A 21882-nucleotide genomic window follows, 5' to 3' on the forward strand; every position below is an offset into this window, starting at 1 on the left:
ATAATCTCCGCAACTACTCGACCGTTTATTGTCAAATTTTATGTGACTTAGGAAGATCGTGTGTACCGCTAACCAAAATTTGTCTAATTATGATAATTTGGTGACGTCACTGCAAAATTGTGCGTGATAAATGCTATTTGAATTTTATAAAATAACATGCTCCTGTCGTTGTGGTTTATGAGTCCACATTGATTATTCTACAATTATTCTACATGTCTTTCATGTAACCGATATCTGTCTTCTGCACCTGATGGATTCTGTAGGATTTGTGCTCTTCCCCGGTTTGAATCGCATCCTTATCAAATGTTTTTTTTTCAGTCTGACTGGTGTTTATATGTATATGTTTTTTACTTATAAGAGTTTTCATAAAATAAATAAAAAAAATCAAAAATCAGGCTTCACAGAAAATTCGTAAATTTGGATATGATATTTATGGTAGTTTTCGGAAATTGAGCACCAATTTTTTTTATTTTTTAAGTTTAACTGTAAAAATTGTTATAAAAAAATTGGTCGAAGGTTATTTCGACAGAACTTCCCTCGCCCTTAAAGTACAATCCAACACATCCTGCTTCTTTGAAAAATTGTACACTCTGGTTTTCCGACATTTTATTTGTGATAACCTCTATACATGAAAAAGAATATGGATAATGGCAGCAACATTATAAAAAATGAAAAAGCAAGGTACATGAGGTAAGGGAACTAGGGGCTTGTTGTAACAGGGGTAAGTTGTAACACTAAATTTTTACCCGGAATTTAAACTCTTTAACGTCAGGTTTTTCACTGATTTTAATTCTTGCACCATAAGACATCATGTCATCACAACCACTGTTCCTCCAGCCAGCGCAGTGAGTGGATGTGTGCACGTGTTTCGTTTTGGCCAGGTAATGTAAAATATTGCTTTGGTAAAATTTAGTTTTTCGTATTTGTTATTAATTAATTTTAAACTTTTAGTTTTGCCTGTAGTTCAAAAATTACTCAGCTTTGATATTCCTTACACATTTTAACGTTAAGCGACATAATTTTGTCGAAATGTAATTAAATGTAGAAAATTGTGCTACGGCGCATGTTGTAACAATACCTGAGGGGCAAGTAATAAATATTGTATATAATGAAGTGTTGTGTTGATTTTTGAAAAATAAAGTCTAAATATGTGTCAACATCAGCTTTATTTTTACTGGTACTACCTCCCTCATGGCTGTTACAACTAGCCCCAAACACGGGGCAAGTTGTAACAGTGCACTTTTTTTAAGAAAATGCCTGGTATAAAGTGAATATGAACAATTTTGACCTTTTGCCTGTTCAGTCCAGTAGGGAAATAGTTAGACTACCGACATATACTTTTATAATGGTCAAACAGGTAGTAAATACCAAATTATATTCGTTTTCCTAAAAACTGTTACAACAAGCCCCTCGTTCCCCTACATGTTTTTGTCTATTCAAACTTTCAAACTCTCGAGATCGGCTTGGTCGACGCTTCTACTCATAAACTACAAGTACAAGTGTATGTTACTGCAAAAAATTTAAATCATATTTATGTGATTAGCCAAATTTTCGTTAGCGTTTCACCGTTTACATGATATTAGTAATATACAAGTAGGCCCAGAATAACTGTCTATTAAAAATTGACACAGAAAGAAAACAAATACGCTCGATGGATTTGATTAATAAAGCTGCGTTTAGAATAAACCAATGCTTTAGATTTGCAAAGAATACATGTAATATTAGAAAATTCTTTTGTTTAAATTATTTGTTGCCGATGAAATTCGATGCTGACCGTAAACATAACAATAAATTTCCCCTGCTGCGAAACGCTGGCGAATAAAGCGTCATAGAGTGAACTTCCCTGGAATCTTTTAAACGATCGCTCCATAAACCAGCGGTTGTCAGTGTTTGTAATTCGCGCCTCCTTTTTACTTCCCGAGCTTAAGCTTAGGAAGTATTGTAATCGAGTTCATCGGACAACTGGTTAATGAGATGACAATGATGTCATTATCTCCAAAGTTTACAATAGTAAATGTTATTCAAATTTTATAAAATAAGATACTCCTGTACTTGTAATTTGTGAATCCGTTTGGAGTTTTTACATCTAGAAATTCAGATTAAAAAAAAAAAACAAAAGATCTGACTTAAATTTATCTTGAATAATATTGCGTCTTCTGCGTAATATAAGACAAGATGAGAGTAACCCAATTTACGGAAATTTAAACTCGATTTGGCAACGCTGGGTATAACTGCTGATGCAGTTCAGTCGTGCCGTATTGGTGCGTGAGTTACTGTTTCACCCAAATATTGGCGGTAGATACTGATATCTCAAAATTTTTGCGAGTAAAAATACCCGCCTTTGAAAGCTGCACGTTTGTGGGTAAGTTGTTCCATTTTGACTATGTTACATAAGAGACTTTTTTATAAGCACTTGTGAAGAAGAAATCTCCAGCAGTAGCTTTATAGTCATTTCAAAGTTAATTGTTGTAGTATAGTGTAATAACTATAAGTATGTAATGATCCAGATGGACGTTGTGTTATGATCATAGTTTAAAAGTACAAAGATCTTCAAGCTCTGATAACTTTGAGATTGTAAAAATAACTCAGTAGAAACCGAACGTGTGAAGTAAGCAGTATATTATGAGAACGTATTGCAAATATTTGAAACATCTATATTAGAGCTATTCCTTACAAATATTTTATTTTAATATTTTCGTTTTGATTACATTTTAAATTAATAAAAAATATGTCAAATGCTTTCTCTTATTCATTTTTTCGACACCTCACAGTTTGAGAACCGCTGCCGCAGACTTACTAACCGTCACGCACGTTATTAGTCCCACAACACCGGAAAGGTCAATATAGTATACACATGTTTCAATTGTCAAGTCATTTTCTTCACCTAAGCTGTTTAGCTGAAATTTTTACTGCTGTGACAATAAGAACGACTAGACGTTTGTTGTTGTCAACTACACATATTTCAAAAATATCAACAGCGACACTGCGAAGGCGAGAAAAGTCGTATGTAAATTACTTTACTACATTTGTATAGCACCTTGATTACAAATTTCGTTAATTCTTTCCAAAAGAGGTGCTAAGTAAACGCGTTGTGAAACTACTTGCCATGCATACATTTGGGGCAAAAAATCTATCTTATGTTTAGCATATATTCCAGCTACTTTTCAATCAATCATGCACATATGGCATGTTTTTTGATCATATCTACCAAAACGAATCATTCAATAAATTCAGCTAAAACTCTCCCTAAATATCCACTTTATCCTTGAAAGTCACGATCGCCTTTTCAGCATTCATCACCGGGTCCGCTTGTTATTGCTACGCAAAACGAATCAAGCCCGAGCCCGACCTTGACGGTCCGCTCCTGTAAATATTTTAAGTCTTTCATCCCTAATCCCAATACATCAGACCGCCTCCGTTCTCCGTCCCCACGTACCTGTGACAGGATGGGTGGGCACGCAATCCATCCTGACGTCAGCGACAGCTTCGTTGATTGCTTGGCTCACATAGACGAAGCAATATTCGACGTAGCGCTCGGTGAATAAATCACAATCAAAGTGCAAACTGTGCTGGCCCCTGATGACCCGCTTTTCGGCCACGTACTCGAGGGAGGTCGGCGGCGCCAGGGACGCCACGTTGGCCCGCAGACGGGCGAACAAGCGGACGCGGTCCCCGGACGCTAGGATGCACGAAGGATATTGGAATAGGACCGTTATACCGCTGCCGTGGGTGTCGCAGGGGAAGATGCTGCGGGCGTGGACGTTGAAGACGAACTCCTCGCTCCAATCGGCCTAGAAAAGAAATATAGATTGAGTTGATAATCGTGAACAGAAAATTTATTTATATCCAAAGGGGGGGTTCGTATTAACAACACGGAGTTGTCAGTCGACGTACTCCATTACGAGCTGAATATTCTTAGGTGACTTTAGATCATTAAAGAAGTAGAAACCATGACTTTAGCTTCATGGTATTTGAAAAATTAAAACACTTATAGATAAAGAGGGAATTCTAGGGCAAACGCCTTTTTATTTTGGTTGTAGGCAAATATATGAAAGTTGTATACAATTGTACAAAACAGCTGAAATTAGGTACAGACATACAAGAAGTTGTGCTCTAATTATTCGTCAAAAAGATTTTACAACTTGATTTTTTTTAAATGGCACTACGATATAAGTAATGCATTTTTGAAAAGAGCCTTTTTCTTTGAATTCATTGATGTAGTACAATCATACTTTTTGTCTGACTGAAATGGCAAAATAAATTATTTATTTAATCATTGTTTCATAACGAAATTTTAATGTTTAAAAAAAGTAATTTTTCTTCTATATTTTGCATATAATGCCAAATTTCTGTGCATATGTATGCGCATATTTAAGTACATGATTTTTTCTACATATAATTCCGAGCTTTAGCAATATGATACCATGTTTTCTTAAACCATGATCAGATAGATCTATGGCAACTTCGGCTGGAGTCCAATACATTTTTCATTTGATATTTGTAGTGACAATATTCTGGCTACAGAAAATATTATAATTCTATAGTTTTTAGTAAAAAACCGCCCCTGATTAAGGAAACAAAATAATGTACATAATTTTCCGAGTGTTAGAAAATCCAGATGAATGTAGCAGAAATAAACAAAATGTAACGTGTGAGGGTAGACAAATGAGTTGTGAGCATGATATACGAGCGTGTGAAAATCAAAGTGAAACAAGTGGTGCGAAAATCTTCTTAGCTGAAGTCACCGAATAAATTTGTTGCGCCAAATGTTGTTGTCAGAAATTTAAGTGTTCTACATTTTCGTTGCGTACGTTGAGTTATGGTCTTGTTGATTACTGGTTATATCTTCTGTAGTAATAATAGATTTTTTTTTCAAACTATTTTATCGACGGCAGTTTAATATACTATTAATCAGTCCACCTGGTCGACGACGTACGGTTGTTCACTCTTCAAAATAACGATTACTACTCTTCTATCAAAAAATAAATGTGATATAAATCGGAAAGAAAACAATAAGTTAAACAGAAGTTAATATAATGTATGAGATATTATATTTATCACAGTAAAATAAGATCCATTAAATATATAAAAAAAGGAAGGGAAAAAAACTCATTGTTTTTCTAGGGTCTACGAAAGAGATTATTTTTTAATACGCTACGACGTTTTAAAACCCGAAACGAATAAAAGTGCAGTCACTGTTCGAGCGATTGTAATCTTGTAATCCATAACTCCCTGTTACCATAAAAAAATTGATAGTTCTTTTAAATTGCACACAGCAAAGTTAGTAGAGAAAAAGCTAACAGCGATAATTCCACAAGCATGTAGTCTGACGGTGATAATATAAATGAAGGAAATGTCACGCTTGATTTACTGCTTTTAAATTAAAAGTAACCTAAAATCCCTAGAAGATAACAAATAACTCTTCCATTTAGCTCGAAAATTTATGCAGTTTTTGTGCGAGGCTTTTTCGATATGAGCTCCAACTACCCGTATAACGTGAAGCTTTTAAACAGAGTCAAACGGGGTCACAAAAATAAATCATCCTCAGATATACCATTCTACAATATTAAGCGATTACTCCTGTGTAGAGTAAAGTCAAAACAATGTAAATTGAATTTGTTATCAGATTTTCATTAAGTAAGTTATTCATTATGGCCAATCGATAATTTAGTCTTGTCAATTCGTGGTGAAAGCAAATTAAATCAACACAGCAACCTAGCGGTGATGTCAATTTTCATTATAATTTTAGAATGTTCAACAAAAATCACGATAAAGGACAGAAGGAATTCTACATGTAGATACGCATGTTTACTAGTGCAAACTGACATGTCAAAGTGTAATGAATTTGTCTAATTAATGGCATTCAACTGGAAACTGGAAGCCCGATACTTGATTATTCTCATTCTGACCTAATTGAAGGGTTTCTAAAAGCAATTTATAGCCTACTCAAGGCAAGGGTCATTCTACTTTATTTACAATGTTTTTGGTTATATGAATTTACAGCGGTAACTGCTATGGGATACGATAAAATGAGAACTAATTGTAACAAATTATACTAAACTGAAAAGCTCTTGCAAAAAACGAGCAACAAATGAAACTGATCACCTAAAAACATTTATTATTTAAACGTGTTTTATTTTCAACGTCTTGATATAAATTTTAAATGTTCGTGTAATAGCAACGTAAATCTCTTGCAGAAAATTAGAAAGTTGAAAGGAGCTAAATTGTAAAGGCTCTTGGCCTCAGGAACTTTAAATCAGGCTAATGTCCGTGCTAGGTTAATCATATTTTTTACATTCAACACGTTGTCATAGGAACTTTAATTTCCTCATCACGGTGTTTTTATTAGATCTCTGATGGATAATAAGACTCAAACTTTATTTAACTTGATAAAAGTTTCAAAGTACCAAGTTGTAGAGATGAAACTATCTTAATATTTCAATTCAACAAAGTTTATCTTGGGACGACTTTCAAAAAAATGGTGTTTTTAACCAGTTTGCACTTATTTTAAATTTATTGGTGCAAAAGAAATTGTATTAAAAAAACGTATTGGAGTAGCTTGTTAATTAAACGAGGAATCTAAATGTTTTAAGTCTTTTGCACACTCCTCAATAGCAAATCATGTGAAGCTTAATTTATTTCTTCCACAGTCTACGTCTCATACAAGAATAACTGAACCTACTAGAGCTTAGCTCTAAAATTATATTTCAGTATTTTGAAAAATGTATTCCATTTTATTCACTCTGGACATGGTCTACGGCTTTTTGTTTCTTGGAACTTTGTCAAACTACACACTGACTTACACGAGCAGTTCGCTTACGACAAAGTTCTTCTAGATATTCTTATATAAATAGATTATAAAGTAGCTTTATAGTCTTTTATGAGCCAGATTTAGTTACTCACAATAGAGTTTTGTATTTACAAGATTTATACACTTAATGTCTTTTGTCATATACTGTACAACACTTATGCTTCAACTGGGCGCGTTTGCTCTTTCAGCTTGACAGAATATACGCACACGATTTTTAGCTATTATGAAAAGAGTTTAGCATTTAGTTATTTACACAAAACATTGTTTGCATTTGAAGTACTGTGCAGCTAATTTCAAAGCCTATAAGGGATTTATTTAATTTTTTGCGATGACGTCATAAATTTATTGATGGATATACATATATTAATTCTAACATACTATTAATCGCATGATTACTATGCTTTTAGATTTGTGGAAATAGTGTATAAATTTATTCGGTCCATCAATTAAGTATTATTGTTTTGAATGAGTAATTAAAAAATAATAACCATATATTACTTGACCAGAAACAAAATGTGTCTCAGGATATATTTATGGACATATTAGTCAAATAGTCTTTTTTGTCATCAACTTTCTGACATGAAAAAATAAATATTTTACCTACCATATGTAACTTTTTTATAAAATTCATATACATAAAATTGAAAATGGAGACAGATTAATAAGTCACAAAAAATACATATATTTAAAGGTATTTTAAGATAGCGTGATACTCATAATTGTTATGCCAGAAATGAAAAATTTAAATTAACGTTTTCCATTTTTATACACAAATATGATTTAATGAGAATTTATAGGTCTAAACCTCAGTGTCAATTAGTAGCTGTCCATATAGTCCAAGATTTAGCGATCCATTTAGTTTATATCAGTGGCGGCTCGTGAAGTTTTCTTCAGAGGAGGCTCAAATTTGAAAAGCACTACTTTTTATATCTTTCATTATCTGAATAATTTTTTTTTGTCATACCCACGAAAAGAACACTCCTGCGTTGATAGATAAATCAACTATTGCATCGATTAGTCTTTTCAAAATTGCCCTATTTTCATCAACTTTCTCGTTATAGTTCTCAATATCCCTCTTATGAGCGGAATCTAAAATAGTAGATGTGATTTTTCATGCCTTTCTATAGCTCTTGACAAATTTTGTAAATTATTATTATAGCCTGTTTTATCCCAAACGGAAGATTTATCACTTGTGAATAATACACAATTCCAACAGTATAATTTGTTTCTTAAAACCGAAGCCGTTAACTATTTAGTTTTATTATAATTATTTTCATGAAATGCTCTGTTTTGCCTTCTACCTGTTATTACCATTAATGGGAGTGGTGGTGTTGGTCTCCTCTTTTGTTTATACCTATCTAACAACAACAATCAAATCTACTGAATTAATTTTTTAATAGATAATTTACGTATCTGCACATGAAACCGAATTATTTTCGTTGCTCATTCTCATTAAGTATAAGTAATATTAATATATAATACCAACTGTTTTTAACGATCAGAAATAAAATGCAAATAAATGATACAAAAAACACCTTACGCTTTACGTAGGTACTACGTAAAGCCTAAACACCACTCACCACTGAATAGGGAACACGCGAAACCACCTCAATGTTTTTCCTATTTACACCCGATGGAGCCAATTAATAAGAAAGAGATAAAATTATCCGTGCGACTTGATCTGAAAAGAGATGAACTAGCCGGAGGCTAGCGGCCTGAAGCGGCATCCCGATCAACGTTTTAGCCAATGCAGTACCGAATAACGATGCGTCAAGGTTTACGGTCTCAATAGCATGATGCATTCTCGGCGGAGGCTAGCTTCTACCGCTGGAGCCAAACGCGGAGTGGTGTGAATTATGATTGTAAGGGCGCAAATATAATTTTTTTTTTCAACATTTTAACCTGATATATGATGAAAGTAAATTAAATCAAACAAAATATCCTGAAAAGTAACAAATGTCTACAAAAATACAATTTCTTTCATCGAAAAAATTAGAGGAAGCCCAGCTCCAAAAAACAGAGGAGGCTCAGCCTCCCTTGCCTCCTCTGAGGAGCCGCCACTGGTTTATATATTTCAACACTCTTGAAAATCAGTCTTGTGTATCTACTGTATTATGAATGATCATTCTGGCAACTGTTACCGGCCGAAATAAACAACCCCAAATTTACAACCGGCCGGTATGAGCTGCTAGAATAGGCGTTCCTTATTCTGCAGGTATATGTAAAAGACTTCATCCAATGATTTTTATGAGTACTAAAACATATAAAGTAAATCGGTCGCTAGCTTTTAGATTAATAATTGAGTATTCATGTACCAATTACAATAAATACTGGGTGATTTTTTAAATTCCTGCCCTAGTTACTCCTGACGCTTCTGTCAGCAGTGAAACCTGCATAAATTAAACTTGAAGGGTGTATTTTGGGTTGCCTCACAGTTAGCGTTGTAGCCATAGTCGACATAATATAATCTAACTTCATCTTTGCCGGTTTAGTTGTTTGCACGTGTCTTTTCGTTAGGCCTTCACACCATCTTCGCACAACCTGTGCATACCATCGACTACTTTAAAGAACGAATTTGCGAAAAAGTGAGAACGAATTCCATTCGAGGTTCTTGTAGGAGTGTTCCAAAATATGAAACGAAGAGTAAGTTTGTATCTAGAGGCTGAATGTCAACATTCCCAGCAAATATTGTAAAGTAAGTAAGTCATTATTTAAATTGTTTTAATTAAAAGATTTTTTCATTAACTTGGTTAACACTGGATATTCAGGCCACTCAAAATACACCCTTCAACTTTACGTTACGTAATACGTTCTACTGCTGACATGGCTTAGGTAACTAGAGCATAAATTTAAAAAAATCACCCGGTACATTACATGTTTAATAGGTTGGTTTCTGTAAAACGCACGTTAAAGATACCATAATGTTGATTGGGTTATCTCACTTTATATGTAAATGTTATAAAGTAAATTAGCCATGTTACGTTATTCTCAAAGCACATAACATGAAAACTATTTTCTTTACGTTCCTTAATTTTACGATATCAAAATTTAAAAAAGATAGCTTCTATAAATCATCTTTAATAGGAAGATACATTTTTATTATACGAAATATGAATAGACCGTGTATTTTCGTAAGATTTCTTTGAATAATTTTACAATGGGATTACTTTGGAAAGGTTACAACATTTAATTGAAATGGCTTAGTTAGCTACCTACAGTTTGCAAGTTTTTTTTTACATATTAAAAATATTCCAGTTAATAATAAACATTTTAATTTCTCAATTTGGATTTAAATCCTCTTATACCTGTAAATGCTATCCCCTATTTTTGATATGACAGATAAATACTGTTTAATATATAGCAGAAGCATTTTACATTTGTGTATGTTTTAGTTTGTCAGTTGGAAAAAAATCGAAACTACATCTTTTAGTAAAATCTAAAAACATATGAACATCTATTTGGGTTTTTCTGGTAGTTTTCTAAATGAATGTACCTGTAAATTTGTTTGTTGCAGTTTACATTAGCCATTGATATTAGTAAGTAAAGATAGGGACAATAATACGACAAAATATTTCTAATTCATTCATGACTAGACATTGAGAAGACTAAACTTTAATAAATTCATGGACAAAAAATTAGCCTGAATTTATTTCAAAGAAAACGGTAAGTGCTTTTTTAAATTTGTATTTCATATCTTTTAATACACTGTTGTAACATGTTTCAACACAGCTTCATAAAAGGAAGTGTCAAAATCCCGACGAATCAAAAATGTCCCTAATTTCATTGAAACAATTTGGTGCCAGAACTTTCAAGAAAAATTTAACTATTAATTCAGAATAATGTAAAGCAATGCTTAGTACCAATATTCCTTTTAAAACTTTACAAGACCTTTGTTTCAAAGCGTTTTTAAAAAAATATTGTAAAAGTGTTATATCGGACAAAAGTACGCTAAGAAAAAATTATGTACCTACCAGATATTTACAATGAAACTATTTCTAGTATTAAAGAAATAGTAAAAAAACGATTTATAAATTTTGCACTGGTGGGTGATTTAAATGATAAAGGGTCTAGTAAATCTTATTTAATTAGGAATATTTAGTTAGCAAAAATCAACCGTCTGGCCGTATTTCTTAATGAATCTTTCATGAATTTCTTTCTTCCTAATGTTATTCCTATACAGAAGATTTTAGTTATGTTGTCCGGTTGATTATCCCAATTTGATTCACGTTACATGTTTGGCACACAGATTAAATGAATTTACTGAAACAATTATGTTAAAAAAGTATTTGTAAACTCAGCGTTGAGGGTGCAAATATATAAAGAAAAGTACTCCACTGGCACTTGAACCCGTTATTAATCGATGGGGTATTTGGTTAAACATAGCAATTGTTAATGCGGAACATTTCGAACAAATAAAAAATTAGATTTTTTAATTTTCAAATGCGAACTGCAGTACCATCGCAATATGTCCTCAAATTTTCAAAAAACATTGTTTGCTAAACGAATTAGCATTTATTAAAGCTAATTTTCAATTTGTTTCGGCGACGATTAAAAAAAATAGATACACAATGCACGCCCTCAATTGAATCTGTACAATTGATTGAAGATTTTCAAACCAATATTTTTAAGGCCCGTGGCTACGTTTTTTACATGGAATTTTCGCTACATTTTCAGAATGTAATAGCTCCATTATTAACAGACTTATTATTGTGAAATTTTAAATATAAGCTGTCCATAAATTTCTTTGTATAGCGCAAGGTTAGAAATAGTTTTAATTTTTGTGAAATTTTTGCACAACGTATTTTTAAAAATAAATATCTCAGTTATTGAAGGAAATTTCGGAAGACGCTTTTCAACACTGTACAGTTTACAAAACTCCAGAAATGGTGCCAGATACATCGTCAATTTTTGTATTAATAATAATAATAATAATATAATATCTTTATTGTCCAACAGGGTGGCCCTAATGACAGGACAATAAATTTATTAAAAACGATACACAATAAAAAAAAAAAGCTTGTGTCGTAGAAGCTGCTAAACCATTATTTTTACTCTATCTCAGTTCCAACAAACAAAGTCGAAAATAGATCTGTTTTAGATTCCTAAAGTTTTGGAAGCTGAAAACAGTGGTGAAAACCGCGTTGCAAAATTTCCATAAATAATTGAAATATTGATTGTTTAAAATATGTGGTCCAAAATTTCAACAAAATTTAAAATATATATGATAATAAATTGTTTCCAATTGTTTAGGTTCGAACATTTTTAATGCGCTAAAATACACACCAATTGCATCAGTTTGTAGAAGGAAGTTTTTTTTTCATACAAAATGTTATTGACAGATGGAAGACAGAATTTTTACAATGGAAAATTTGGAAAACTATCTGACTGTTGATTGTAACAGCAAAAAAAAAGTTAGTTCATGGCGTATTTATACTTTGTGTAAAAATATGTTATTATAGGTAATAAATGTAATTATGTATAGACATTTCTCGTGTTTTTTGTTTGTAGTTTGTTGTTTTCTTTTCGGCTCGCCGGAAGTAAATTGTATATGTGCATAAAACTGTGCTTACTTATTTAGCAAAAATTTTGCATATTTGGAAGAAATTCTGGGGATATATATGCGCATATCACCTTGAATCAATTTACCATACCCCCGTCATTGACAACGTAAACGAATTAAGGCGAAGGATTACTGTCAAAATTAACGAAATCATCGCAAATTCTTACATCGTACAAGATATTATTCACGCAGCTAAACGACGAAGTCAAATGTGCTTGGAACAAAATGAACAAAATTTTCAGCATTTACTGTAGCACGTTAATAGTATATTAAAGAACGAGTTTCATAAGGCAAATATTAAGGCACGAATCCAAGTTTATAGAACGAGCGGCGAAGCTGCCAGTTATATAAAGGATGAGTGCCACAATGGCCTTATAAACGAGTTATTTACACTATTTTTCCTACCACGCACGTTTTTTCGCAAAATTTTATTGAAATTTGAGTTTTTTTAAATCCGGGGACACTTTATCGTGGTTGGAGATGGGTTGGCATGACACGAACCACGAGACGTTTGAAGTTCGAATTTTCACAACAACAATTGTAATTCGAATCAATTCGAGTTTTTGTAAGTTAAAATTGGTTAAAATGTTTTGTGAAGAAGTTAGTGGAGTCCATACGCCTCCCGAAATACAGGAAATTGCACAGAATAGTATATAAAATTTATTGCCAAACAAATCTCGTTAACTTTATTTGACGTTTATTTACATTATTTAATTTGACACTTGCTACTAACATTTCTCGTCATGGTCACCAATCTTACCGATTTAAATTACACCAGATCTATTTCAGAACCCCTTTCCGCTATTAACGAACCGCTTTGACGTCATTTGGGTGCTTTAATAGCTCTGTTACAAAATCATTGTAGAAAATAGTATAATATGATACGAGGTTTATAAAAAGCATTTTGTCGCACGCACGGTTTAGTAAGTGCGACAAAATGTCTTAGAAACGAGTATCATACAGTATTTTTTCTACTTTGCCCCTTTTTCATAAAAACACAGCAAATTCAAAATCTGATTATCTTCACGACAGTTGGCAGAACATACACAGGCGTTTGCGGATCGTAATAGACTTGTTAAAAAATCAAAGTAGGAAAAATAAATTTCCTCAAACATTACATTTTTATTTGGTTGTTCTGAATCGTGTAAAAAAATTAATAAAGAAGGGCTGTACAGAATCAATTTTTAGAACTTTTCGCGAAGTTAGAATTAATCGATATCCAGAGTAAAAGCATTTTTATTTGGTAACATCCTCGGTGTTCACAGGATAAAAGGGCAAACTCTAGCAGTTTTAAAGGTGGTAGGTAATGAATTTATTCATGCCCCGTTGGAAGTTCTGGTTTGTGAAATTTGAATTTAATCACTCTGTTGTGGATGCGAGAATTTACTAAGAAACTCTCCATAAATGAACGCTTATAAATAGACATAGGACACGGAAGAATATCATTAGTATAACACTAAACTGAAAGTCTCTAGGACTAGCTAGGGTCCACAACCTCTGCGCTTCGTTGGAATGCAGTCACGCTCGTTTATTGGAACATGTGTTAAAACTGCACTAATTCAACTTAGTACAAGAAAAAATATAAATTGTAATTTATTATGTATTCAGTTGTTAAGAACAGTCACCTGTGGACAAGCCAGAAAAGAAACAAAAACATAGATTACACTTTTATGGACCATTAAAAAATAATAACAATTAAGTGTTTCGTACATTCACGATTGTAAGAGACTGATCTGAAACTTTCCTGCTCTTTAAGTAAGTACTTATTTCTGCAAGTTTTATAGCTTTTTTATTCAAACTTATGACAACACATTTTGGAAGCCTTCCAGATGCCATTGTCTTTAGTACTGTATTAAATTCATTCAACATCAGATACATCGACACGCAGGGTTTTAGTTTTTCAGTTTAAAGTTTCTTGGATCACAACCATAACTTACCACACCTCTCATGAAACGATTATTTACTTATAAAGGGAGTAAAGGACAGAGGTTAAGTAATTTTTCTGTAATCAAAAATTCTGTGATCAGCAAGTGAGTTACGAAAATAAGATAAAAATATGCACATTCATAATTACAAACATTATAAAGGTTAATGCGTCGCCTCAATTAGTAACATAAATAACAGAAAACAAAATTTTATAAGACTCATCATTTTTCACCATCGTGTTTTAACGTTCTTGATTGCTTTATTGGTGACAAACTGTTTAAATTTATAATTATTTTAAATATATAAAAACTATATGTAGACTATTTTATAATAAATATTACAACAAGCAAACATACGTTAAATAATAATTAAAGCAAAGTGGATAGCATGAATAACTTAGTATCCCCAAAGGGGAAAACAAATATCGTTTTAAGAAAATTACCTTAACGTAAGCGGCTGTGTGGGGTATCAGCTGGGTACTAGCAGTGGGCCTTAGAAAAAGGGCATAAAATCCCGCTAACCCGAACAGCTCGCATCTGAGGGTGAACAGCCGCCGTCCTCCAAATCCCCGGACCTGATCCAGCACCTACACAACATTGTCATCAATACAACATGCAAGCCACAACCCGCCACCCACCTGAACATTGGAACTGTTCTGTCTGTTGTCGTCGTTATCACAGGTGAGTAAGGAATGGCCGCAATAGTGCAACTCCAGCCAAAACTCCGGTATCGCAGTCGCCGGACTCTCCACCAGTGGAGGACACATCACTTCCGGGAACTCCAGTATCGCCATAACGGGTCGTTCCGGGTAAGTTTGAATGTGTTCCGGGGTAAGCGAAAGTTGAGGCATCGGCCACCGTACATCCAAGCTTCGTGTAATCACGGAGTTCTGGTCGTCTGAAGAGGTGTTACCCATTGGTTGTTTCTTGAGGAGGATGTAATACTGGCCACCTTTATCAAGCATGATTGTTATTAAACATTGAACACAAACTAGAAGCACGTCTGAAACTACATTAAACTAATTAATGTTTTAGTGTTGCACATGCAATGGTAACGTCTGAAATTTTGAAGTTGTCTGCTGAAACTTTACAACATCGGCTTTACACTAGACGTAACATCACTTACAATTGCTCCACAAACAAAGTTATCTTATAGAAAACAAGAACATAGCCGTAGTGGAGTGTACAAGAAAGTAAAAAAGTAAGAAGTTGGGATCGAAGTTGACACCAAATAATTGTTTAAAATGAACTTAAATACTAGATATCTGTATAAATATATTAATAATATAAAAATTTAGCATTGCAGCATTAACACTTCTGAAAACACTAAATTACTTATATTTGAAAAATGGTCATGTTTTAACAATCACTATAGTTAATGATAATTATACTTATTATTATAATTGCGGAAAATATAACTTTGTTCCGAAAAGGCGCTATTTTATTCCCAGTTTCATAAATTTGATTTAGTGACCTCTATTTTATGACCTCTAGAAATGGTAAAATAAACAAGGGGTGAGTTATTAAGCTACAAAGTAAAGGATTATATTATGCTGTGTTTTCAATAGAGCTTTTTTTTGAATTTTTTTGATGAAGTCATCAACTTCGTAAAGGGAACAAATATAAAAAAGTTTTAATATTTAAATACAACGCTTATGAAAACAGTAGGATGTTGATAATAATTAGTAAAATAAATTCACTATTTTTTATGGACGTGTTATATAAAGAATTCTAAATAAAAATGAATAAGTTATAAAATTCTACATATTATAATGGCAATTTACGTCTGAGAAATTTGCATGGCGTCGTTCAGTTTTTGGAATAAATTAACATAAGTATAGCTGGATAAATAAGTGCCAGGAGTAGAAAGATTTTTATTAGACCGATAATAATCTTCGAAATTACTGGACCGATTTTTCCCAAATTTTATATGAACTCGTTAGGAATATCGTGTATATGGTAAAACGCTAACTAATATTTAGGTAATCATCCCCACCAACAGTTTGATGACGTCGCCTCAAAATCTGTTTCAGTAAACGAAATTTAATTTGTTTTGTGTAAAATACTTTTATACCTCTGGTTTATGATTCCGTGTTGATTTTTTTACCCTAGGTATCCAGATATATGTAAAAATAAATCCAAATTGCATCATCATCAATGTCTGGTAAATTCGATGGTCGTACGATAAAAATATTGAATGACTATAACGCAAAATGTTATTGATTCAGTTGACCGATTTTTTTATTGATCAATGTGAAAATATGAAGAAGGGTGCTACGGATATGTGTAAAATGAGCTTATTCTTTACAAAATTATCATCATTTTTGCAAGGACATGGATATCAGTTTGGATAGGTGCAGTGTAATACTAATAATAACAGTATTGTATTCCCAAATTTTCGGGAAAACCAGGATCCCTTCCTGGTTTAATCAATAAAATAAATTGACACATTCGTTAATTTTTTTTGAGTCACCCGGGATAAATAATTCTTAAAAATACAAATTCAATCATAAATAACAAGTATAGACTCAACATATTTTGCTGCAATTTCGATAAGATTTATTCGGTAAAATTTTGAGATGACGTCATCAGTTTTTTGGATGGGATCAAAACATATATTTTGATTACAAATTTACCATGCTTACGATAACTTTACAAACATCTGCAAGAATTCAAAGCATTCCGTTTTGTAGTTCATGATTTAATAAATAAAATAAATTGACACTCTGATTAATTTCAGTCACCCTGTATAAGCAATTCTAAGAAATATGAATGGAATGATAACAAGTATAGGCTCATCATATTTTGCATATTTTAAGTAGAATTTATTTGACAAAATTTTTTTGGGAACGAATAAAACAATCAATTTTTATTAACGATTTACCAACATTATGATAATCTTAAAAAGTTTGGAAAATTTCGGAGCATTCGGTTTTGCAGTTTCAAAGTTAAATTGTAAAATGTTATACAATTTTGATTTTTTTTTTTCAAAAATCTGGATGTCTAGGGTGAAAAAAAATACTATTGTAAATCTTGGAGATGACGTCATCCCATTGGTTGTGCGGATGATATGCCAGTTTTGGTGAACGTTTTACCATCTACATGATATACCTGATTTACACAAAATTTTACAACAATTGGTCCAGTAGCTTCGGATATTATCTGTCTAGTAAAAATCCGGAAACGGCAGACAGACAGACAGACGGAAACGAGAGACCTCGCTCTTGGTACTCTAGGGGTCATGAAAGGTCGCAAAAACATAAAAGTAGGGAATTGGCCGATGGACTCGATTACAATACATTCTTAGCTTACGCTCAGGAAATAAAAACACGATCAAATGTAGCCATGGAACATAGAATTTTCTTATCTTTGATCGTTTTCAACTCAACTCAACCAAAATTTTCAATTTGGCGATAATCTGATGAGACAAAAATCCTATCAAAGGCAAATGTCCAAAAATCCATGGTTGTCTTTGATCTTCGTTTTATTGCTCTCTCGGTATAAGAATAACATTCTTATACACTTAATTCTATTTTTCATTATTTAAATCAAATACTTGTCCCATTACAATGAATATTTACAGCAGAGTTTATGGGCTAATAATTTTATTATTGTTTTCCTGCATATATTTTCATTCTGCCTTTTTATAATTAGTCGCTACATTTAATAACCTATTTTAATTTAATACTAATTTGTGTTTAATAATAATATTAGTTCAAAATTTAATTTAAGTGATATACAACACTGTCTACGAAAACTTGCAATGTTAACGATCTTAAATTATATTATTATATTAATTTCTAATAAATCTTTAAAATGATGTCGACTTGTTGATTAATACCTACTAGGATATAAATTTTCGGAACAATTGCTGAACTAATAAGAATTGTGTTACGAGATTTGTGGAACCTAGATTTTATTTATCACTCATTGCATTACTTACAATACTCACACACAAATTTGACCTCTGTTTTTGAGTAAGTACGAGTGTTCAATTGAAAAAGTCATTAAGTTGGCGGTGTTTTTTTTAATAGAAAAAACCGTTGCGAACAATGTTCTTATTAATCCGTACTGTTGTGTATAATTTACATTTGACAGAGTTGTTGAAAAGCGTTAATTTTGTTAAAACGAAAAAGTAACGTTAGGTTGTACCATTCCGTGTTATCAATTGCCATCGAGTAGATTTTAAATTTAAATTAAACTTAATCGCGTGAGGTATTTTTATAAAGCCAGCTTAAAAAAGAGTTTACTGCACGTGTATCAAAATATGTTGCTGGAGAACAATTTCGGTAGAAATCATGGAAGCAGAGGAGTGAAGTATAGTGTACAGGTCCCATTGAATATTCATTTCTCATTCGTATAAACCTTGGCCTTCACCCACGTTTGATGCATCAAACTTTCATACTCATGAAGAGTGAACTCCTTGTTAATTTGAAAAAAATAAAAACTTAAAAGCAGTTCTTTGTTAGTTCCAAATATGATAACTGATAACCGCATAGAACTACACTCACTTGCAATAATCAAAATTAAGCAAAAAATAATTTCTGGCCAGGCAGATTACTCTCAGAAACATCTCGTCTTCATCAATGAATTAAGTTCATTTGAAAATTTTCTGCAACCCAGTTGGCATACTTACAAACGCAAATGAAAACTTATTTGCAATTTTTATCGTTTCATGTAAAATACGACTGAATTTGTATTTTTACTGAAGTTTAGGTAAGCTTGCTACGACACATTAGGGAATAAATTACGAATAAAGTAATAAAAATGTAGCAATCCTTCGTTGCGTAGTGAGTTTTGTTTCAGAAAACGAAATGTTTTCAGCTTACAAGTGTTCTGGACTTTTTAGAACTTCAGCCGATCAGAATGAAATTTAGTTGTGTAATTAGTATTACAAATTTGCTCTGCTACTTTTCATTCAGATTCGGGTCATTGTGAAACCGACAACAGTTTCACAAAGGCTTAATTGTTTTAGAAACATTTGTAATGTTGGTACCAGGTTTCCTACAACGTCAAATGAATAGCCCTAACATTTCCAAATAATTAAAAAAAAAACTTAAACAATGATCGCGATGAGATTTTCAATTTTTATTTTAAAATCATGAGCAACGTGCAAAAAATTACACTCCCTGTATAAAACATTGCAGCACGAGTGCTAAAAGCTTTTCGTGCTACAATAACGTCTTATTAAACTTGTTTGTGTAGTAATATACTACGAGATTTTACCGAGACAGCAATAGAAACTACGACCAAAGACAGTCATGGATTTTTGAAGATTTTTCTTTGACAAAATTTTCCTCTTGTCAGATTACCGTCAACTTAAAGTTTGAGTTGAATATGCAATGATCAAAGACTAACTTTCAAAAATTCATGTCTGCCGTTGATCGTGTTTTTTATTGCTCTCTTGTACAAATTCACCAAAAACGGTAGGGAAAATTCACGTGACATCAGTATCGAGTATGTCATTTGAACGAATAAGTTCTAATTACCGAATTACTGGAACATGACCGTAATCAGTGGGGTCGGCTGAATCGACTCTTTCCTATCGATTTTGATCTAAATGATCAAACTAGGTTGGTTATAGTTCAAACCGTCTCCGAAGCTTTCGCACGCAGTTCAGTAATTTTCATTAACACTCCTAACAGATCAAATACACATTGTGAGGCACCAAGGAATGGGTTCGTGGAAATTGAAAAGTGGAAAATTTTCATCTCACATTAATTAGCAAAAATTTTGTAAAGTTGAGGATACGGAATTAGGATCGGTTCAATTTGTTCATTTGGTAACATCGTATAATCATCACACATTAATAATAAAACAGTCAAAATTCGGAATGTGAGATACACCCACAATACACCTACGTCAATTTGTTATTTATGTCGATAAAGCCCCCAACGTACATATATTTGTATCAACGTTATAAATCCATAATTTAAGTTTAAATTGAATCTAGTGTCAAATGGAGCAGCAGACAATTTGCAATACTATAACTAAAATAATACGCCACAAGGGAAAGTTTTATGAGACTATTTTTAGATACTTGTTAGCACCTCTTTGAAAAATGTCCAGCTTTTGTGTAGAACTATTACCTGAAATGTGAACTGACACAAGCAAATGTTAAATTTTAATGCGAAGCCTCTCTGTCATGTTCCATCGGGAACAGATTTATAGCAGCTATATTTTACTAATGCACACTGTTGATCTTATATCTATGGCGTAAACTGTGGAACATAATAACCCTAATTGCGCTTTCTATGTCTCTTACCTTTGGAGAAGTAGCCACAAGGTATTTTAACTATAGTGGTGTTGAGAGTAAGCGCACGGGCTTCCGGGAGTACGGGGAAGGTGGTGAGGGGTTGCGCCACGTTGCCTTCGAGTCGAGATAATTGCAGCATTAGTGGTGGAAAAGACGATGAAGTAATTTGGATGTGGAGGTCTCCGCTTAAGGCGATGTGGGATGGAGGCATCGATAATTCTATTCCTGGGATGCTTCCTCCTGCAACGAAAACACAATGAGCTTTAAAGACTGATAAAAGCGACAAAATTGCATAAGCACTTATCAGATCCAATTTGCTAGTCTAGTAATTATAAATGTAGAAGCTTTTGGTGTGAGGATATTACAAGTTCAGTTGTAGCAAATTTGAACAATAAGCTCCATGTGGTGTCTACGGAGTGACTATGAGGCTTGAGGGGATAATTGTTACTACTGAGGGTTATTGCAGCGAAATTATTTTTGTAGGAAGTCGACAGAAAATCCAAAAATATTTATCTTGTCTTAGTGGTAAAACTTGGATTACATGAAAGTACATGGTTGCACTCACGTTTAAAAAATTCAAACGGAAATATTGCATCTTCAGAAACTGTTTATATTAATATAAATTTGTAGTGAATATTAGGTATTATTGTCTCATAACAATAACATGCAATTTTCAAATAAAATGGATACCTTAAGTAGTTTTTTTTCTATATTACAAATTATTTGACTTCTATTGAAATGGCAGTTTAAAAGAATTTGATGGTTCACTTGAAATAGAACAATATATGTCTGATATTTTGTTTCCTAGGGCAGGCGTTAGTTTTTTAATACAAAAATTTCAAAAATTTTAGTTTAAGCTTAGCAGTGACACACAACAATTGTTGATCTGCACCAGACACTATTTAGTAACTTACAAGTAACTAAAAAAAAACGACTATCCACAAATAAATGACGATTTTATTATTTTTGTGCGTTCATATTTTCAGTTCGTTTAATTATGTCGATGTATTGATTTAACCGTACTAAATTAAAGACCAGAGTGACAGTTATCCATTGTGAAAAGTAACTTCATACAGAATTTAAGAAAAAAATTCAAGGTCAAATTAAGTATATATATATATATATATACTTAATTTGACCTTGAATTTTGTTATATATATATATATATAGTCAAACAAGGTGTTTTTTTTTAATTGTTTTAGGTACTATTTATTTTTGTGACAAAGAAAAATTATAATCTTTGCAATGTCATTATGTACATTGTATATCTAGATAAACTATATTTAACCTTTGTGATGCCAAGTCAAAACCTAAATAAACAACTGGACGA

General features: G+C 32.6%; 1 protein-coding gene across 4 annotated transcripts in view; it reads right to left on the minus strand.

Moving 5' to 3' along the window:
- LOC135126861 (uncharacterized) overlaps positions 1 to 21882 on the minus strand; it is a 251789-nt gene that overhangs the window by 23141 nt on the left and 206766 nt on the right. For all 4 annotated transcript variants that reach the window (XM_064053056.1, XM_064053055.1, XM_064053053.1 and 1 more), the window contains exons 3-6: positions 20562 to 20792; positions 14935 to 15248; positions 14740 to 14883; positions 3437 to 3791 (exon numbers count right to left, since the gene is read on the minus strand). In XM_064053056.1, the coding sequence (XP_063909126.1) occupies positions 3437 to 3791; positions 14740 to 14883; positions 14935 to 15248; positions 20562 to 20792 (1044 nt within the window). The remainder of the gene's footprint in view (positions 1 to 3436; positions 3792 to 14739; positions 14884 to 14934; positions 15249 to 20561; positions 20793 to 21882) is intronic.

The sequence above is a fragment of the Zophobas morio genome, unplaced genomic scaffold (genome assembly GCF_036711695.1).
Source record: "Zophobas morio isolate AGI-343-1 ecotype UQ-CSIRO unplaced genomic scaffold, CSIRO_AGI_Zmor_V1 ptg000011l, whole genome shotgun sequence".
In the NCBI taxonomy this organism is placed as follows: domain Eukaryota; kingdom Metazoa; phylum Arthropoda; class Insecta; order Coleoptera; family Tenebrionidae; genus Zophobas; species Zophobas morio.